The following is a 19,994-nucleotide window of genomic DNA, read 5'->3' as shown; positions in this document are numbered from 1 at the left end:
ATAATCCATCCATCCATATGAGGAAAGATATTTGTTTTTGAACAGTACTCACTTTCATTTTGGTAAAGTGATACACAAGAATTCTTCTTGCGTGATTTTATCTATTGACACAACTCTAGTCATATTCATTCAGTGTGGTGTCCACTGTTCAATACGTGCTTCTTCCAGACTGTCAAAACTAAAAATACCTGTATGTTGTCTGTTGGAGTTATAATAAATACATTTGATATGGGTCGCAGAATTTTTTCTTCTTTGACAGAACTTTTTGCTTTGATAAAACCACGGTTGTTTACCTTAAAGTTAGAAAGTCAGAAAAGTTGTCAGATGTGCCTCTTCCCCTTACTTCCTTTTGACTATGACACACTGTATGTGTTTCACCTTGCTGAAGCAAAGAGCTATCGCTCCACTGTCTGAAGGAAAACCACAGAGGAGTCATCAAGGAAAGAGTCTGGTCTGACAGTAAAACCCAGGGGGCTGAGGGACACACACACACACTCATAGACGTGAAGAAGGCTGTTCCAGAAGGCGAGGGGCTTGCTTGTTATATATTTTTGAGATTTGGGCCAGGAGACTGCTTAAATGGAGGGAGGCTCTTTCATCTCCTCAACCCCTCATCTGTCTTTGTACAGATAAGAGTATGTGGCTGGAAATGACAGTAATGGAGCATATCTAAGAAAATACCTGAGAAAGGCGCAATGGAGAGATGAAGTGACAGAAAGAGAAGGTGAGAGAGAGGGTGAGGGGGTGTTGGGGGTAAGAATAGAATTATCATGATGGCAGGAAGTGTAAAGCAGTGCAGGGATCTTCATCTCTGCTCCGACAGGAACTGTCACTTCTTCACCCCATCCACACCTCCGAGGTCTACTGAATTTCCTCAGTCTGCCTGAGCACCAGTCATGGTTCAAATACTTCATTATATATAGGCTTATAGGAAAATCACCATTTTTACAGAACATATCTAGACAAATGGAATGACTATGGCACGTATCCTACATGTAACAGCATACAATATATCTATAAATTATTGCCCTCATCAATATTTGATACAAGTTCTTCTGTTTGAAAATCTGATCACCACCAGACACTGAATGTTGAACAACTATTTAACAGTATACTATGCTGCAGCAAGAAATTCCTCCAAAGGGTCAGAGTATGTAAAATGTAATTATATGACAGAAGAAGTTGAACTCCCGCATATGATTATCCGTATGAAATTGTCATTTATAAAATACCTACCAGCATAATAACAATCCTTTCTGTGACTGCAGTGTTAATGACTGAATTTGATTGATTAAATACCTCTGTAAACATGGTGGCTTCTGATTAATTGTCTTAATCTCATTTTGTAATGAGAGCTATAGCAATGGGCTGGGAATTAATTCAGATTTAGGAGGAAGACTACAGCTCTAAAAGTCATTAATTGTAGATTAGAAGTTTTTAAATACATGTCACTATAACTCCACACTTTCAGACACCAAAAGGGAGGTTTTTATATTTTAAATTCTTTGATTTCATGATTATGATTTTACATTATTTCAATGAAAATATCATTCTGCTTATTAGTGACTGGAGTTTGATACAACAAATCAAATCTTGAATAAAGCAATAACTTGATATTAGATCATAGGCAGAACTGACAGTCACACTGAGCCTGATAGCATCCTGCTACACAACATAAGAGCCACAGACTCTGAACAACAACCCACATTAGCTTTCCTGCTAAAGTATCCTTCTTATCAAACTCACGAACATGAACACACGTCTTGTACTGCACCTTAGCTTGTTGAACACCAAATAAACATTCACTGGGGAAAAGTGCACCGCTAACATCAGTTAGCAGGCTACATAGCTAATTAGCGGCAGCACATTACCGCATGTTAATGTATCTGAAAATGTCACTTCGGTCCAGTTAGATTCTGGTTTGGTCATTACTCTTCAAAATCCCTGTTGCTGTCTGTCCATGCCTTGTAACTACAGCAATTTGTCCCCTTACCCTATGGTGTATAACTGGTAGCCTAGCAGCTAATGTCAATCAAACAAACCTCCACAACGCCCAAGACCTTTTTTCTTCATTCTAATAACAATACATTTCAAAAACATGTTGCAAGGAGGGATGAAATGTAATTTCAGTTGGACTTTAAATTGGAAAATGGTTATGATTTCTCCCAAAACTCCTTGTTATGTAAGTGCAGACTGGATGTAGGCTAACAGAAGTGAAGCCACCTAAATATAGAGAAATGATGTAATAAATTCAAGGCAAAATTATGCATAGATGTCTGTCTTGATTAAATATCATGCTGACCTGAATCTGTCTTCAAAGAAGCAGAAGCAAGAGAACAGCTATTTTATGGTTATTTTCTATGCTTAAAGTCACTATACTCAATATGTGTTTATTAATGGATGACATGATTTGTGGGTATTGTTAAAGGAGTTATAGTGACAAACCTACAGAGAAATATCACCCAACGAGTCAGCACATTTTTGGTTAGCTGGCCCACAACTTGACAGTTTTGGTTCTTGCTTATTACTCCACAGCAGTCAGTTGTTGTCTGCGAAAAAGCTCTAAAAACCTCAAGTGTGAGCTACCTGCCGAGTACCAAATGGCTTGTTTCTGCTGCCCCCTGCTGCTGTAGTTGCACCAGAATCTTGTGTTCGTGTCAGAACGCAATGCCAGTAATGACTGTTGGGTATTGTAGGAACAAATTGATAACAGTTGGAAAACGACTATAATTATCTCAGCCAGTATGAGAGGCATTTTTAAAAAAATAGCATCTCCTGTTCCATGATATGCTATCTTATGATTTTGGTCCTTTCAGTAAATTTTCATTATCTAATGGATAAGGGAAATTTCAACAAAAACCTCACTGTATTCCTTTAAGGAGAAATGGTGACGAGGACACACGGAGTGATCTGATGCCCATGGAGGGATAAAGAGATGAGGTTGGATAAATGACAGCAGGGACAGCGAGACATAATGAGCTGATCAAACGATTGTGGAGAATGAAATGCCAGAGTAGCTTAGAGCGGTGACAGTCTGAGCTGTCAGGGAATCCCTGGTCTTCATTTGATAGTCAGCTGCTTCTGCTCTCATTGGAATCACATTTATTTCTGCCACAGCACCTGCAGAGTTTGCTGATCCACGCTGTTCTCCCTTTTGTCTGTGTCCCCTGCCCTATCCGTCTGCTAAACATAAACAACTATATTCTTTTTCATTCTCTGCCTGTTAAGTTGTTTTTCATTTTCATATAAATCTCTGGACCTTGGCCTTTTCTGTTTGTCCGTTTTTGCATCCATCCATATTTTTTTCCACAGACCTCTCAGATACAAAATTCACCACGGTCACAAGGCATACAACACATTTAAAAGCCTCACATCTGGCATTGATTCCCCATCCTGATATTTTCACTGATGCTTTCAACTGTACTTGTCAAATTGTCTTTCTTTTGTTTGGTTTAATTGAGTGTCCCTGCATAGACTGCCACTTTTCAACAGCTACTCATTTAAGAACCAAGTAATTAATCACGTTGATTTTGCATAATCAAGTACAACAATGGGTGTTCTCACGGTGCTATTTCAGACAAAGATCAATAACCGACCGTTCCTCGAGGTCACAATGTTTTTGGTAATTGTTTTCTCTGATCAATTTGTGTCAGCAGCATCCTGTCTATGTTTTCCTTGTCATTCCAGCCTCAGTCACTTGTCAAGCTTGCAATCTCAGTTTTCTGTCATCTCTAAAATAATGAGGGTTACAAATTGGATGACCTGTGATTCAGTGCCTTAGATGTTAGCTGACAAAATTAAGGAACATACAGAGAGAATACACAGCAATAATCATACAGGCAGTGAGAGGTAAACAAACGGCAGATTACTCTAGGTAGAGATGTGTCACATTCTTCAGAAGTGATTTCCAGCCACTAGAAAAACAGAAAGACTTCAAAACAAACTCACAAGCAAAAAAGGCATTTAAGTAGACAAGCAATTGTCTATATATTGTACATATGCCAGAAACAAAACACAAGATGAATATAACTCTGGTATTCACTTGCCTTTTTTTTGGTCAACCAGCTTCTGAGAAAAATATTTGGTTTTAAATGGTAGATGTTTGAGTTTGAGTGAACTTCTCAACACAGGGAGAGTCATCTGGGCTAAAACACATAGACTGGTGAAACAGAACAAAAGCTGAAAGAGCCTATTTTCAGTGGGATTGGCAGTATCAGCAGCCTTTTCACATTTCAGCAATTAATATTAAACACCATTTAACAAAAATTTAAAGTGATGCTCACATCTGCGGCCTGCGGCAGCACATTCTTTATCAGCAAATCTCTTACATACATCCAGTATCTGTGAGTTTGGGATAGTGAATGAGAATGTGTGTTTAAGGCACCTTAGTGCCTTAAACAATGATTGTGTAAGTTTATTGCATGTCACATTGTGCTAGACAACTATTGATAGAATCTTGGTCACAATCTGCGTCAGATTGCATCATATCGATTTTCAGGCATTTCATCAGTTCACGTCATCTGTCTGCGGTGCTCCTATGTTTTGAAAATACACACAAAAGTCACACTTTTTCGTTTCCCCTCCATAGTTTTGTTTTTTGTGTACCATGGACGTATTAAGGAGAATGAGTGTGTTTTCCCCCTAAACTTTATTCAAAAACTGCAGTTATGAAATGTCATGCTCGCAAGTGTATTCCGTGTCATTTTATGTTGAATTCTGATTGGATTGTTTGTAGATGAGGGTTGTAGCAGCAGTCATATTGTGAAAATTTGGTCCTAAATTTCTGACACTGTCAGATTTTTGCCTCAGGCTGTCTTTGGTCGCCAAAGCTCCTAATTGGTTGTCGGTGGATATGTCTCACAGTGTAATGTAGGACCGCTGTTTTGGCTTGATGAACCAAAGATTACCATGTTTTTCTCACAGCTGTCAACTTTCATCTCCAACAGCCCGAAATTGCACAGTATAAAGGGGCCTTTAGTGGCAACACATTGCCACAAAACTGTCTCTAAGTTTTTCATCATTAATCCAATAGCCACAACATAAATAACCGTAACCAATCCTCTACAACGGGATTTTCTCCTCAAAACCGAAGCACAAGAGCCCCCATCCTTAACATGCAAGCTAAACAATCCGCTTATTCTTAAACAGTCTAAAGGCCTGACATTCTCCTCTTCCCCAACATCTCACAAGGCTTTCTGAGACTTGCCAAGGCTCTGGGCTGTATCCCAGGGCTGTTCCTAAAGCCCTCCTCTGAGAGGAGAGGATGACACGCAGTGAGCAGAACACTGTTTTGAGGGATGAATGGTGTTTTAGAGCACACACAATCAACCTCATTTGACAACACCTACTATATATCTAAATCCTTAAAATTCTGAGATCATATCAACATGAGAGGGTGAAAACCCCTGCTCTCACACCAAAATTCTCTACAATAAAAGAGTCAATTCTGCTTCGGCTCAAATTGTTACCCGTGGCGACAACAAATCTACTCTATTTTGTTGTTTACATCAGCGATGGACAATCGCTCAAGCAGCTTTCAGATTGCACTGATAGGAGTTCTCAGAGTGGTTTTGGTGGCTCTTTATTTGCTGCTGTCGTGCCTCAGGTCTTAATCTGCAAAATCTAAAAACAATCTAAATCTCCCTAACTCCATGTCCTCCATTTTTATCTTGCTCCTCTGTCTCCTTCCTTTTGTTTTGATGTCCTTCTTTCTTTCTCTTCTGTTCTCCATTGAGCCAAATGATATTTATTGGCATCTACATGCATTTTCTTGTGTTTGATCATCTACCGTGAGCTGAGGAACAAATGCAGGGAAACTTAAATACTGAGTTTGTTGATTGATTGAGGACATGAGCTCTGCCTCACAACTACTCGAGGAAGAAATGACTTCTTGGTATTTGTCTAAGCTCTTGCTTGTTTTGCTGCAGATTACAAGGAAAGTAATCCTATATTGAGTAGCTAACCGCGCACAAAAATAGCTTTATCTTTTTCTAATTCAGTTTTCAGCTTTTGTTTTTGACACTTTGTTAAATGTCAAATACCCATTTCCATTTAGATTGAACTTTTGCTTTACTCTCTGGAGATGTGTGACTCCTGGTATGCTCACCAAGCTATGATGACTGCGTGGCATTAGCGATTTGATAGCACAGGGTTGACCTAACGTCACACACTTGGCCCGTCGCTAAGGTCAGTACACCTCCTGAGGCCTAGAACAGACAGGCAGCTTGGCAAGAAAGGGCAAAAAAATTGAAATATTCCCTTAAAGGCAGGTCATCTTTTACAAAATTTGAATGTGAATAATGTAGGGAATTCTCAATCCTCAGAGAATAAAGTGTGCTAGAGAAGGAAAAAAAACAGTCGAGTATTGTATGTGTACAACAGAAAATAAGCTCTATGTATTTTGGTGTTACAGTTTATATTATTTTAGAACTTGCGTGTGTGATCTCCGATTAAAGACATTTCTCTGATGCATTCATATCTGCTTAAGAGACCAAACTAAAAGATTAATTGAGTCATTTTCAGCATCCCTCGGTACATGTTCACAATTATGAAGTAATATGCACAGCAAAATTAGAAAAATCAGTTCTATTCAGTCAAATTTAATACTGAAATAGGATTCTAAATGGAGTAGTAAGATATTAAGAAATGAATCAAGAATCACGGCTGGAAAATCTTACTGGTAAACAAACATAAACCTATATGGCTGCCATTTTCTTCCCCAGATAAAACGACAGTAAATTACACCTGCAATGAACAGCAGACACAAAAGACGACAGCTAAAAACTGTCCTTTACACCTCCAGTGGAGAAAGAAAAACAGACTAGTTGACCCCAATTATCCTGCATTCACCTTAGGCTTCAAAGTGAGACAAGAACAGGGAACTGCTGGCCTTCAGGGTCAGAGGGCAAGTCTCTGATCTGATGGATGAAAAGCTTGTTCAGTACAGCAATTACCGTTACTGTAGTCCCAAAGATATGTATCAGACCAAATGCTCCCTCTGTCACCATATATGACTGAAACTCAGTATTTTTCTGTCAAAAATAATGTCTCTGAATCACTGTTTCTTCTACATGGCATAGTCAGTTGTTATTTGTGTTGTTGTAGTATATGATGTCTGCTATACTTATATTTCAAACTAAATAAAAAACAGAACTACATTATAAATCATCCAGTGTCCATTGCCCTAATATTACATCAGTATATCAGTGGGCCAAGATGCCAAGATGTCACAGCTCAAATATAAAGATGACGTGTCTATTTTTAAGCATGTGTGTTGTTGTGTGGACTGTTGCATCTGACACTGGGCATCTCTGTGTTTGTGTATGGCAAAATTAAATTAATTTGATGTGTTGTGCTCAGTTTAGGGACACTGCTGCACAAAACAGATCATGTTTACTGATGGGGCTCCATAATAAACACAGTTTATTAGCCTTAGCTTGCTTTCTGTGTACTGAGGAGGGAATATGGGGACTAAAACCCAATTCATTACAGTCATCAAGGACTTTGTGACTGGGACGTCTCTAGCAGATCACGGCAGTTAGTTGTTTCTGATGATGATGATATTGTGTCATATCGTTTTTTATGTGGCCTTGAGCCCTGACACACAGCAACAAATCAGACAAAAATGTGTATCTCACAGACTCACATGCACACATAAACACACCAATGGGCTACATCAGGATGCTTCAGTGTGGAAGCGAAATGACTCCTCTCTGACATGTTTCATTCTTTCCCTTAACAGTGAATGTGCAGCATCAGGCTCTTCTTGGCTGTATAATCCGTTTAGGGTGACAGCACACATAGCTACACCACTTAGCCCAAGGACAGATATTAATGATAATCTACACAAGCTATGCAAGCAGTGCATGCAGCTACACACTCCAAATCAGAGGGGCTGATTTTTGACTTTTCTTTTTTTTTCCCATGGATGGAATGAAAGCTGCGGCAAGGTCAGTCATTTCAGATAACAGGACCTAGGGCTTTTTTTCAGATATCAAGCAGAAAATCAATAAGTGACACAATCATGATGCAAACAAGCTTACTACCTTCAGGACAGGCAAATAATTAATAATTCATATTTATGTTAGTTTTGAGGGCTGCGCCTGTGAGGCACAACCTTCTCACAAAGTGTCATGCTGCGAAAAAAAAGTGCTCATCATTGTATCACTGTGTCAGCTGGGCAGTCAGGGCTCCCTTGTATCACTGTCTATTTTGGGGGGAGTGAAGTGGTCAAAGAAAGCGTCTGTCTCTCTCTCTATCTAACCATCTCTTGTCATCTCTACTCAGAAAAAAAATGGTACTAGGATATATCCCAAGAATCGTGACGCACAGATTCATGAAATAAAGTAAAATGCTGCCGAACATACAACTTGTTTTTGCAACCTGTTAACGCGGCGTCTGTCTACTGTCTTATTCGTTCAGCAGTGATCTGTCCATGGTGCTGAACTGCGGCTCGGCACAAACCTGTCCGTCCAGTACCCCGCCGCGGCAAATGAACCTGAATACGGCAGTTCGGTGTCTAAAGCATGTAGTGGGCACACGGATAACACTCGGTCATGACACTGGATGAGCCCGCTGTGATCGCCAGGGCAGATAATGTCAGAACAGATTTTTCAAAGAGCAGAAAACTCAGCTGGTCGAGGCTTTACTTACACAAAAACTCCGAAAAGCAGAACTCGGATGCCAATCTCCAGAGCCAGTTCTCGCATGTTTTTCCTGCGTTCTGGGGGCGACACATTCATGGTTCTGAGATAATCCGTCAAGTGAAATGAGCGAAGGCGGACCCGGTCAGTTCTGAAGGATGTTCACTTTTTGTAATCCACCTTAACAAAGCGAGCGCTTCCAGAAGCGGTGCTCCCTAATCACACATGCCGCGCGCTTCCATCGGGACACGGTCACCTGAAACAGCCTTTCCTTTTCTTCGCCCTTCTCCGCCTGTCTCCTTCTGTTTCAATCCCCACGGGCGATTTTCTTTATTGCAACTCTGTTGCTGACAGCTGCTCCTTTATCGGGTGCAAGTCCCCTTCCTCCACTCCATCAATTACTTAAACTGGGTTGGAGTTTGGGGAGCAGAGGGGATATAGGCTACGTCGGCAAACATGGAAGAACATTAGAGGTGTGTGATAGTGCTGAGAGGGAAAGTGAGAAGGAGACAGCAAAGTAAAGAGGGAGCCTCTGAGCGCCACCGAGTGTGTATGGAGTCTCTCTCTCTCTCTCTCTCTCTCTCTCTTTCTCTCTCTCTCCCCTCCTCTCTCTCTTTCTCTCTCTCTCTCTCTCTCATGCCTTGGCTCCTCTTTGGGGGATCAGATCTGTAGAAGTTACTGGAACACCACACAGGACCTCACAGGATGAATACATTCAGTGCCAATGTCCAGTAACGCAATGCTGTGATCAACTGATTTTCCCCTTGTCTAGTCTGAGGAAGACATTGCTCCTGAACAAACATCTTCTCATAAATAATGAAGCACTCACAGTAAATGTGATATAGACAAAGCAGTGTACCACTCTGGTGGTGCAGTCTGAGTGTGTGTTCATGACCGGTACATTGCCACAACGGTCGAACAGCTGGTAGAACTAATCCATCAACACAGGTATTAGGCTGAACACTCAGCCTGACACATGATATTACATTAGCTCACTGTGCCAAAAGAAGGCTGGTTCAGGGGAGCCCTGCTCTCTGGTGGCTCTTCCCCATACTATCCAATCATACCCCTGTGAAGAATCTAGCACCTCAGGGCCTGTGCAGCCAGACAGTGATAAAGGAGCACAGGATACATGCATACCTGCAGGCCAGAAAACCTGGCCCGCACTTCATAGTCACGAATGAATATTTGATATCCTCTAAAACTGGCCCTCCTGCATTACCTGCCAGTCCAAGATGTGCATCTGTGTGCATGACAGAGAGGGAGGGACCATAGTGGAAAAAAAGCCCCTGACCCAAAAACGTTTCTGCTGCCTTTCTAGGTCACAGGCTTCACAAGCTGGAAACTGACTCTGTAGATGCAATTTAGAAAAATGTGCATCTTGCTGGATAAGAAGATGCCCTATTAACTACATATGACTAAGATAAATGCATTTATACATGCACATCCACAAAAACACACACACACAGACACTAAGTCAAGGTTTTGATCTATTTCTTTGTTTGATACAGTAGACTTCTAGGTGATGTGCCCAGAGACTTTGCCAGCTCCCTAATAAGAACAAAACAAAACAAGCAGAGATGTGAAATGGTGGTAGGTTAGGAGGTGAGATCTAACTTCAAAGCTTTCTGGCAATCATCAGACTTTTCAGCTTTTAGAGAGTGTGGCATGTTTATCACAAGCTATCAACATTATTTTACCTCCCAGCATCATCATTCAGATGATTCACTCTGGTCAGGGACGCTTTCCAGACCTTTCCGAGCTTCCGCACAGGACTATATAAACACTTAATTATAGAGCAGAAAGAGCATTCAAAATATTACTTAGCTCTCTCCAGGTAATACCAGCCTGACTTTTTCTTTGTTGTAGAGAGTAAACATGCAGGATCTATATTAAAAGGCACATCTTTCCTTTTCATCCCTATTCTTTTATTTGATTTTCTCGGAATAAACATTTGAATAATTCTCTTTCCTTGACCCACCTCTGGAGTTCTTCTTCCTTGTAGTGTACAGCGTGGACTGTGAGTCATGTTTCCTGAGGTTGTACTTACACTGCAAGGTCAGACATATGGTACATTCTAAAAAAGGTTGTATTTCGATAAATTAAAGTTGAATGCATCGTATCAAAGTGCTCTTAATCACCTCCATGAGAATGGGCACGTGTACTAATCAGTGTTGAGGGTATTCTCTGCGACAGAGTGACTCATCAGGCTACAGAAGGATTGGTCCATTGCTCCCTGAGTTCTGGGCTTTATCGGACATCTCTCCCCCTTACACTTTTTTTTATAATCGGAAAACATCTCTCATTTGTGTTTTATATGCAGTTTTATCAGTATGTGGGCAGAATTTTACATGGTGATAAACATAGGGGGGTGTAAAGTTTGATACTGCTGTATAAACCTACTACATGATAACATACTCATTCACTGAACACCGTATCTGTGGCTAAGTAAGATGTGTATCGGAAAAAGTGACGTGTTAGAACATGGGAAATGAAGTTGTGGTATTTTTTAAAACAATCGAGGTTAACCTAAAGGGGAGTGCCACCCATTTTTGATGGTTTATTCTTAGAGTTCTATAATTAGTGCGTCAAAATTTGAATCAGTTCTAGAGTCAGAAGTGCCAACTGTTTTAGTTCAAGTACTCCCCCAAAGGGGAGAGAGGCATATTTCACCGCTCCTTCCTCCATCAGATAAAATGTGGCACCAACAAAGGCATTAGTCATCCAAAAATGAGTGTTGCCATGATCTAATTACCTTCATGTCAGTACACAGCAGTGAACTTTGTGTTTTGTGTAAAAAGATAATGAGAACTGGTTCTGGCATAAACTTGCCATAAAATTACTTCAAAAAGTTGAATGATCCAAGTATTTTTAAGGCGAACAAATGCTACTTTTTAAGAGTCATGGTGTATATTTATGCACAGCACATATTGAATCGCATGTTGAGTCTCTTGATATAATTTGTATACATATCCACATTTTCATAAATTTAACTTCAAATAAATAAGATTAGGCAAATAATGGAACATTTAAAAATACTTTAATACTACTATTACCATGTGACATAGGCCTTACAGTAAGTAACACAAGCACTAAAAACACTCATAGTAAAATGTACCACTAAATATGGATATGAAGGCCAACTGCTTGGCTTCAGTAAATGTCAATTATCCTCATGTTCTGTGGTTAATTAATGAATAGCTTTACTTCCTAAGACATCTAAAAACTATTCAAATTAAGTGGTCTATGTTTAGTTGAACTGTTCATAACTCATCATCCAACCTGTGATCAAAAGTAGACATTGCTATATATTAAGGGCTCAGATGCAAAACCAGTTGGGAATCACTGCTCTAAAGGAATAATACTGAGCCACTATAGTTGTTTTGAAGAAGGCTAACTTAGAGCTGCACCAGCTGATTACAGCCAGGCGAAATACAATTTATTTTGGCATCAGGCTCTGTTTAAATCATTGCCTGTGAATGGATTTTTTTTTTTTACTTATTTTTACTTACTTAAGTTTACTTATTGTGAACTGTTGACATTAATGCACATGATTTATTAATTTGACAGGGGGAAAAAATTATAATTTTGTTGGTGGACTAGTCCTTTAAGATCATGGTTAACACAATATAAATAAAGAGTCCAGTAAAATAATGTGAAACATTGGATCAATTATAACTGAAATTGATTATTTTTAAGATGCAGAAATAAGTGTGATTTAAAGCGGATTTTGATAATGCTTTCAAATTCTCATATATTTTGTATTTGTGACATTTGTAAATGAGAATATAAGCAGCAACCTGTTCTGCTAAATCAAAGTTTTTTATTTAAGAAATTTAATAGAGGATAAGCCTCTTAAGATCCACACGCTCAAACCCCACCAGCTACATCTGTTATCTGTACAAAAGATGAATGAATGAATAGATCAAATAACATTATGTTAAAATATAAAGTCTACTTATGAACAAAAAATTTAAGGTACATTTAAGGTGGAGATGCAACAAAGTCTTGAAGTCGTGGAAAGAAGTAATCAACCTGAGTGAGTTAGGCAAATTATCTGATGGTGTTTTAAACTTAAACTTTTAAACTCCCAATTTCTTTAAAGATCTAGGCACAAAAAAGGTTTTTGAGTGTGTCTGAGTAAATGTGATGAACTGAATGGAACAAAAGCTGTTTAAAGAATAAAGGATAGTTAAAGTAAATACATTTGAAAACAAAGAGCAACCAATGAAAATGTCTCCTAGAGTGAAGTGGTAGATATTATTGTAAACTACATTTAAAGGCTGAAGATGGGATTCAGAGGTGTTCTAGTAAGCTGTTGGACAATTAATTGACTGATATAGTATTCTGACACTAGCGTTTATTTTATTTCTAATAAAATCAATATGAGGCCTAAAATAAAATACAGAATCCATCCAAAGTCTCAAGTATTTAAACTTATCAACCCATCAACCCATGGCAACCCATCAGTAAAATTAACAGCCAACTCATTAAGTGAATTATTAAGATTATAACTAGTACAAATAACATGCCTAAGACTTCTGCTTGTTTAATTTGAGATTGTTATTTAAAAAACATTTTTGAACAAAAGAAAATTCTGATTGCAGAGAGCTTTAAATTTTAGTTATTTCAGAGTCAGATGTGTATATAACTGTGCCATCTGCATATAACTGAACAGAACAATTAGAAGATTTTAGGAAGATCATTAATAAAAATAGAGGAAAGTAAAGGTCCTAAGACAGATCCTTGTGGTACACCCTTTTCAACAGTTGAATAATCTGATTGATTGTGATGAAAATAAACACAATGACAATGGTTATGGAGGTGAGAATTAAACCAAAACAATATCTGTTGACAGACACCAATAGCATAAAGTTTATCAAGAAGAAGATAATGGTCACTAAATTGAAAGCCTTGTTTAAATCAATAAAAATTTCTCCTGTGAAACTACTTTTGTCTGAAGATGATAATACATCATTGGAAATTTTTACAAGGGCTGTAGTGGTAGAAAAATTAGAAAGAAACCCAGACTGAAACGTGATCATTAATGTATTGTGATAATTGATTAAAAATTAACTTTTCAAATATTTTAGCTGTCGTACAAATGTAGAAATTGGTCTATAATTATTAAGATCTAGTGGGTCTCCTTTATCGAGTGGAGTGACTTTACCACATTTCCAAATAGACTGAAGATTACAAGTAGATAGAGACAGATTAAATAGGTCGGCAAGTGGAAGAATAAGCACTCGAGTGGCTAATTTTATAAACTTAGCCTCTAAGCCATCGGGACCAGGAGCAAAGCCAACATTTAGAGCTGAAATAACTTGCATAATTTCAGTGGGTAAAATACTTAAAGAAAATGAGCCACTTCTAGTTAGGTTGCTAATTTTAATTATTTAAATAAGTTGAAACAAAAGAGTAGGAACTACAAACAGAGGACAAATGATGACTGAAAACATTAGAAATAATAGCGGGATCATGGACAACTTCATCATTTACACGGATCTGCGCAACAGAGCTTTTACTGGGGCTAAGGACACTTTTCATCCTGTTCCAGAACTGTTGAAAATCATGAGAAAGACTATTTCTATAATAGTTGGACTTCACATCCATTCTGGTGACCAAACCATTGAGCCTGCAATGAGATGCTGTAATATACAATGAGAAACAGCTTCAGTGGAGCAGACCATGATGAGATTAATATGTCAACAGTCAAAATTCAAACAAAGCTCTCATAAATTGTCGAGCACGCCTTGGCAAAATTTTTCTCTAGGTCCAACACTCAAGTTTATTGATTGGTGGCAGTAAAACAAAAAAGCTGTAGAAGGTCTTGACATACAAGGCCTGATTGGTTCTTGCTCAGTACTCACTCAACCATATTTTCACTTGTCTGTTAGTGAAAAAAGAGAATGTATCACGGTGGTGTTTCCACATAATATTGAAAATCAAGGATGTATTCAGTCTACCCAACAAAAAATGAATATTTATCCAAATGTTAGTTATCATCCAACCTTATAGTATGTGCAACCAATTAGCTGATGGTATAGCAATAAGGATTCAGCAGTGTGTCTTGTTTCTTTTGTGCATCTTCATCATCACTTCTTTTTGTGTAAATTTTAAAAATCATGTCAAAAATTGGGGATGATGTTAGCATTCTATAAATTGTATCTATACTCTTTAGTGGTGACAAAAGGTGTAATAATGTATCACACTCTATAAACACTACTAGTATTAGATAGCACTGATTCAGTTTGCATCTGTCCTGGTGGAAAAAACATGTCTGTTCAAACATAGCCTTGGCATACAGTCTATGTTGTTTCATATATTAAAGCACTGCATTTAGCATTGGGTGCCTCAAAGAAAGCGACAGGCTTTCACAAGAACTCTACCATCTTTGCTGAACAACATATTAATTTCCTCTATTGGCTGGAGAGGGTGACAACATGCAGAGATGTTGTAGATTTCAGCTTCAATTGTCAGTTCAAATAAATCCCAAAGAAGTATACAGTATATATTATAAATATTTTTTCTCACTGCAGATAGTTTCTGTTGTAAGGAAAAAAGGAAAGTCATTTTAAAAATGTATTAATTGTTGAGGTGTGCTACACCCAACCCCTGGACTACTGCTAGAACTAAATGACAATTTTGTTTGTATATATGAGGCTAATGGATGTTCCCACATTTGCCAAAGCATGATTAGTCAGTACTCCATAATAATTACAATCCATCATATTTCAGAAAATATAATATCTAAGGCCACTGTAAAATGAGACTTTCTCATAGCTTACTTTATTTAGTTTAAATGTATTGATTGGATCTTGATGCAAAGACCATCAGTAAGTAACAAAATAATGTTTTGTGAGGGGTAGAAATGTAGGAATTATGTAAAAAAGCCTGTATCCTATCAGTGTCCCCCTTTTTTGGTATACTCAGGATCTTGCTGTGGGTCTTTAAGCATAATACAGCTTGACTAATCCGATCATCATCACCCTTATCAGTGCTAATGCCATCAGTGAAATTAGTAATTAATGTCAGCAATTAGTTCTGCCTTTGAAATGACACACTGTGATGAAATATTAAACTGCTACAAGAATAGGAATATTCATGCAGCTCTTTTTTGTCTGGTCGGGGCCTACAGTGGTTTTATTTGATTTGTTACTCTGTCACAATGTCATCCATTTGCCTTATTGTAATGCAAGTTCTTGGACTGCTGTAGGGGGGAAGGCTTTACTTTTAGGTGGATAAATCTCTGGTATTAGAGGGAAAGAGAGAAAAATGAATCAGAGCTGAAACTACCACTTTTTGTGTGTGCGTGCTCTCACACCAGGTGCAAGATGTGTGTGAAACTTAATACATTGTATGTAAGTTCATTGTGTTCCATGCACCTAAAGCAAAAAATCATTGGACTTTTAGAGTGGATCCAAAATTGTTGGCAATTCAAGAGCAAGAGAAAATATAGCCCTGATTCGCCCTGAGATGTACTTTCTTGTTGAGTAAGAAAATTTATTGATTTACCCACCCCTCCCATTTGCTGGTGATTCCAAACCTGTTCTCTACGACTCCACTGCTGTTTCATTCAAGTGTCACGGCACGGTCGCAACCATATATCTCTATATTGTCTAATGTACAGTAAACACCCTCTTTCATCTGAACTCCACACTTTTGGTACACAAGGAGAACAGGGAAATGCATTAACTGCCCTCGCATGTTGCCTGTTATATATGTGACACATGCACCAAAGGACAACATTCTTTCATCATCAGTCTTAAGGATGTACTGTTCAAATAAATGCAAGAGCAATGACATTGTGCTTGCATTAGCTGATTGGCATCAGCTGCTTCATTCATGCTTCAAAATCATTGGCTCATTTACTTGTTGTTTGTTCACCAGCTAAGTAGTAACATCTACTGATATTCATCCAGGTGTGCAGTACCGAATACTTCATGCCAACATATCCGCTGCTGCTTCCAGCTCCCTCTCCCTGCCTACCCTCATCCTTATATGCCACATTTTTAGTATTTTATGATTTAACTAAGATTAATGTACATGTGCATTTTTTTAATTCTTCTCCTCCAAGCAAAATCCTTGTAACTACTTGAATTTTTTGACAGCTTCCTCAAAGACCAAGCCTTTACCACCAAATCTAACTGTATGAATGACTGAATTGGCTAAAAATGGTCAATTGATGTACTGTAAGTGTGTCAGACTTGAATATCCACAGCTGAACATCAGATTGATAATTCCGTTTGTGCTTTAAGACATTCATATGCATAAATGTAAAATTGGCCACCAGTTCTGGAAACTAAACTTGTCTTGGTTCATGTGATTTTATGAACTCTTGTCATCTATTTGTAATTTTTTTTTTCTCTCAGATAGCATATTTTTTTACTTTTATCACAAGGGGGGGAAAAAAATCTAAATTCCAATTAATGAGAAGACACTGGTATTTCTAAGAGCCAGAAGAGAGAAAGACCAGGAAAAAATGATTTGGAGGATAGATACTGTAGAGAACGATGTAAATTAAAAGCACTGCTTCGAGAAATGAGGGATTACAATTGGTACAACTGGGCCATTGTCTGCTGTTCTCACATTTGGTTAGTCACTGCAAAATGTATTAGGGGAGAGCTGTTGTGGAGGAAAAAAAGGATATGATACTCTAATTAACTGGACAACATGAGTGCTAAATCCTGTATCAGTTCAGTGTTCAATGCTTCGGTAAAGGTCAGTGATGGCACTGTTATTGTCTTCAGTCACTAAAGCCTAATTACTCCTTTAGAATTTAGCTGTATGCAGAAATGTCTGACAACATCTGCACTGGGACTTAAAATACTAGCAATATAGATCTATTTTGTTACATACAGTACAGAATATGCTTCAAGTTAATGTATGAAACAAGTTTGAATTGTATCAAGATCATAAAGTAAGTGAATTTCCATAAGGTGTGAGTGGAATAAATAGTGCTGGATGGAGCTTCACAGTGTTCTAGTGGTCTAGGGTGCATGTCCTCAGTTTTTGTTGCATCACACCCCCTTTCTTTCACCATATTTTCTCTTACTTGCTGTTGTGGAAATATTGAGCGATGGTCAGCACCTCAGAGGAGAAAGTGCACACGAGCCTTTGATGTCTTAATGCTGAGAATGTTTATTGAAGCACTTGATCAAGCGGAGAACTGAAACAGTAAACATCAAGGTCTTCTGCACTCTGATGCTGTCTCTTCCCGTTTTGCCCTCTGAAGGTCTGACTCTTAGTCTTTAACCCCAACAGATCAGCCTACAATATGAAAAATTAGTCTAATTGGTTCACTAGTTTCTAAAACAAGGAACTGCATTTTACCCGTGTTAATTCAGGTCACATTGCATGGAACTTCAGGTCAACGTCAGCACATTCTGGTGTGAATATCTGATTATGCCATGGAATCTACGTCTTTCACATATCTGTGTTGTCTAGGAAGGCCCCCTCCGACCTTGGTAACCATGGCAATGCTGATTTACCCTTTATCAGAGAGGCCTCTGCTTCCCCAAACATCACAGACAGTTACTCAGAGTCTCAAGGAGAGGAGAGAATGTCTCCTTCTACTTAAGAATTATAGTGTGACCTCAAGGACCATGATTAACCCAGTATAACCCAATTTGTAACCCCTAAAGATGGAAAAATTCCATAACACTTGCTGCGTTGGACTGAGTAATAACGGCAAATTTGCAACAACAACATTAATAGTGATAGACAGAGAAATGAATACATAGGGACAGAGAAAAAACAGACAAAACAAAAAAAGCAAACAAAACCAGTATTGTGTTCGCAGACTTGTCCAATTAAAGTTATTACAGAAGTGTGTTTCTAATTTTAACTCCCTGGTAACAGTGAAACTCCATTATGGATGGGATTTCTGAGCATGTGTAATTAAGTGAAAGAGAAAGAGAAGCAGGACGAGTATCATCAGCCTGTGCATCTTCTCCCTGATATCTAGAGGACACATCATTTCTCCTAGATATAATACCCACTAAGTTTCTATTACAGATCTTTGACTTCCTTGGCCCATATATCTTACATATCATAAACAGCTCACTGGCTACTGACTGTGTTCCTTCTTATCTCAAACACTTATCCAACTGCTTTTAAAGAAACTTAGCCTAATCTTAAACCCCTGGACCTCAATAGTTACAGACCAATCTCCAAATTACCATTCCTCTCCAAAGTCTTAGAAAAAGTAGTATCACCTCATTTAATACTGTTAATGAATAACAATGACATTTTTGAGAAATTTCAGTCTGGTTTTAGATATCATCATAGCACATAAACTGACCTTCTGAGGTTTACTAATGATCTCCTGGTTGCGTCTGATGCTGGTGATTGCTCAGTTCTGATACTCCTGGACCTTAGTGCTGCATTTGACACAGCTGACCGAAGCATTTTGCTCAGTCGCCAAGAAGTGGGTTGGCATCTCTCACTCTGTCCTTTGTTGGTCCAAATCATATCTCGACCACAGAACATATTCCGTCACAACCTTATATAAATGTGACTGATGTGTATCCACTTCTTGTTGCTATGCAGAAGTGAAGCCAAAATACTTCTTTTCCGAGAGCTGCCATCTTGCTTGTGTGACGTCATTTGGAGCCAGAGTCTGCGCAGTAGAGTCAAGCGGCAGAATGACGGCCCGCAGGAAATGCCCCCTCAGCTGTCCCACCCATCCATGGTCCCACCGCCTGATGGAGGTTTGAGAGCGGCTATTACAGCTGTCAATCATGACGTCACACTCCCTTTTTATATCATCAAATAACCAATTAAAAACATATTTATCAGAAAAATTAGCACTTGGGCAAACATCAGCGTGATAAGAACTACATAAAAATGACAGAAACCATCATCTGGGAAAAAAATCTTTGAGGTGTACTTTGATTTTTTAGTTTGGCTCATGTCCCATCCGCTAATATGAAGGGGGCAGGATTTATGACCTATACTGCAGCCAGCCACCAGGGGGCGATCGAGATGTTCTGGCTTCACTTTTGCACGCAGTGCTGTCATGACGTCTCAGTTTTTGGTCCATTACTGTTTTCAATATACACGCTTCCACTTTGGGACATTATTTATTTATATAAAATACATTTTCAGTTTTATATAGAAGACATCCAGCTATATGTACCAATAACACCGACTAATACCAGTGGTCTAAGGACTCTTATATCCTGCCTCAATGAGATTAGGGGTTGGATGTCCAACAGTTTCCTCCAATTAAATGAAAGCAAATCGGAGATTGTTTTATTTGGCTCACAAATAAGCTTGGTAGTCTGTTAATATATGTTAAACCTTTTGCTAGAAACCTAGGTGTGCTTTTTGACTCTGACCTTAGCTTTG

The 19,994-nt window shown here is 38.6% G+C and overlaps 1 protein-coding gene across 1 annotated transcript in view; it reads right to left on the bottom strand.

Moving 5' to 3' along the window:
- The window catches only part of plpp4 (phospholipid phosphatase 4), a 49,075-nt gene extending 39,970 nt beyond the window's left edge, over positions 1 to 9,105 (bottom strand). Inside the window, exon 1 of the mRNA XM_044371967.1 lies at positions 8,653 to 9,105. Coding sequence (XP_044227902.1) covers positions 8,653 to 8,741 — 89 coding nt within the window. The 5' untranslated portion in view covers positions 8,742 to 9,105. The remainder of the gene's footprint in view (positions 1 to 8,652) is intronic.
- Positions 9,106 to 19,994: the final 10,889 nt, after the last annotated feature.

Source organism: Thunnus albacares, chromosome 14 (assembly GCF_914725855.1).
Source record: "Thunnus albacares chromosome 14, fThuAlb1.1, whole genome shotgun sequence".
Classification (NCBI taxonomy): Eukaryota; Metazoa; Chordata; class Actinopteri; order Scombriformes; family Scombridae; genus Thunnus; species Thunnus albacares.
The sequence above is the reverse complement of the archived record's forward strand: the minus strand, read 5'-3'. Positions and strand labels throughout refer to the sequence as shown.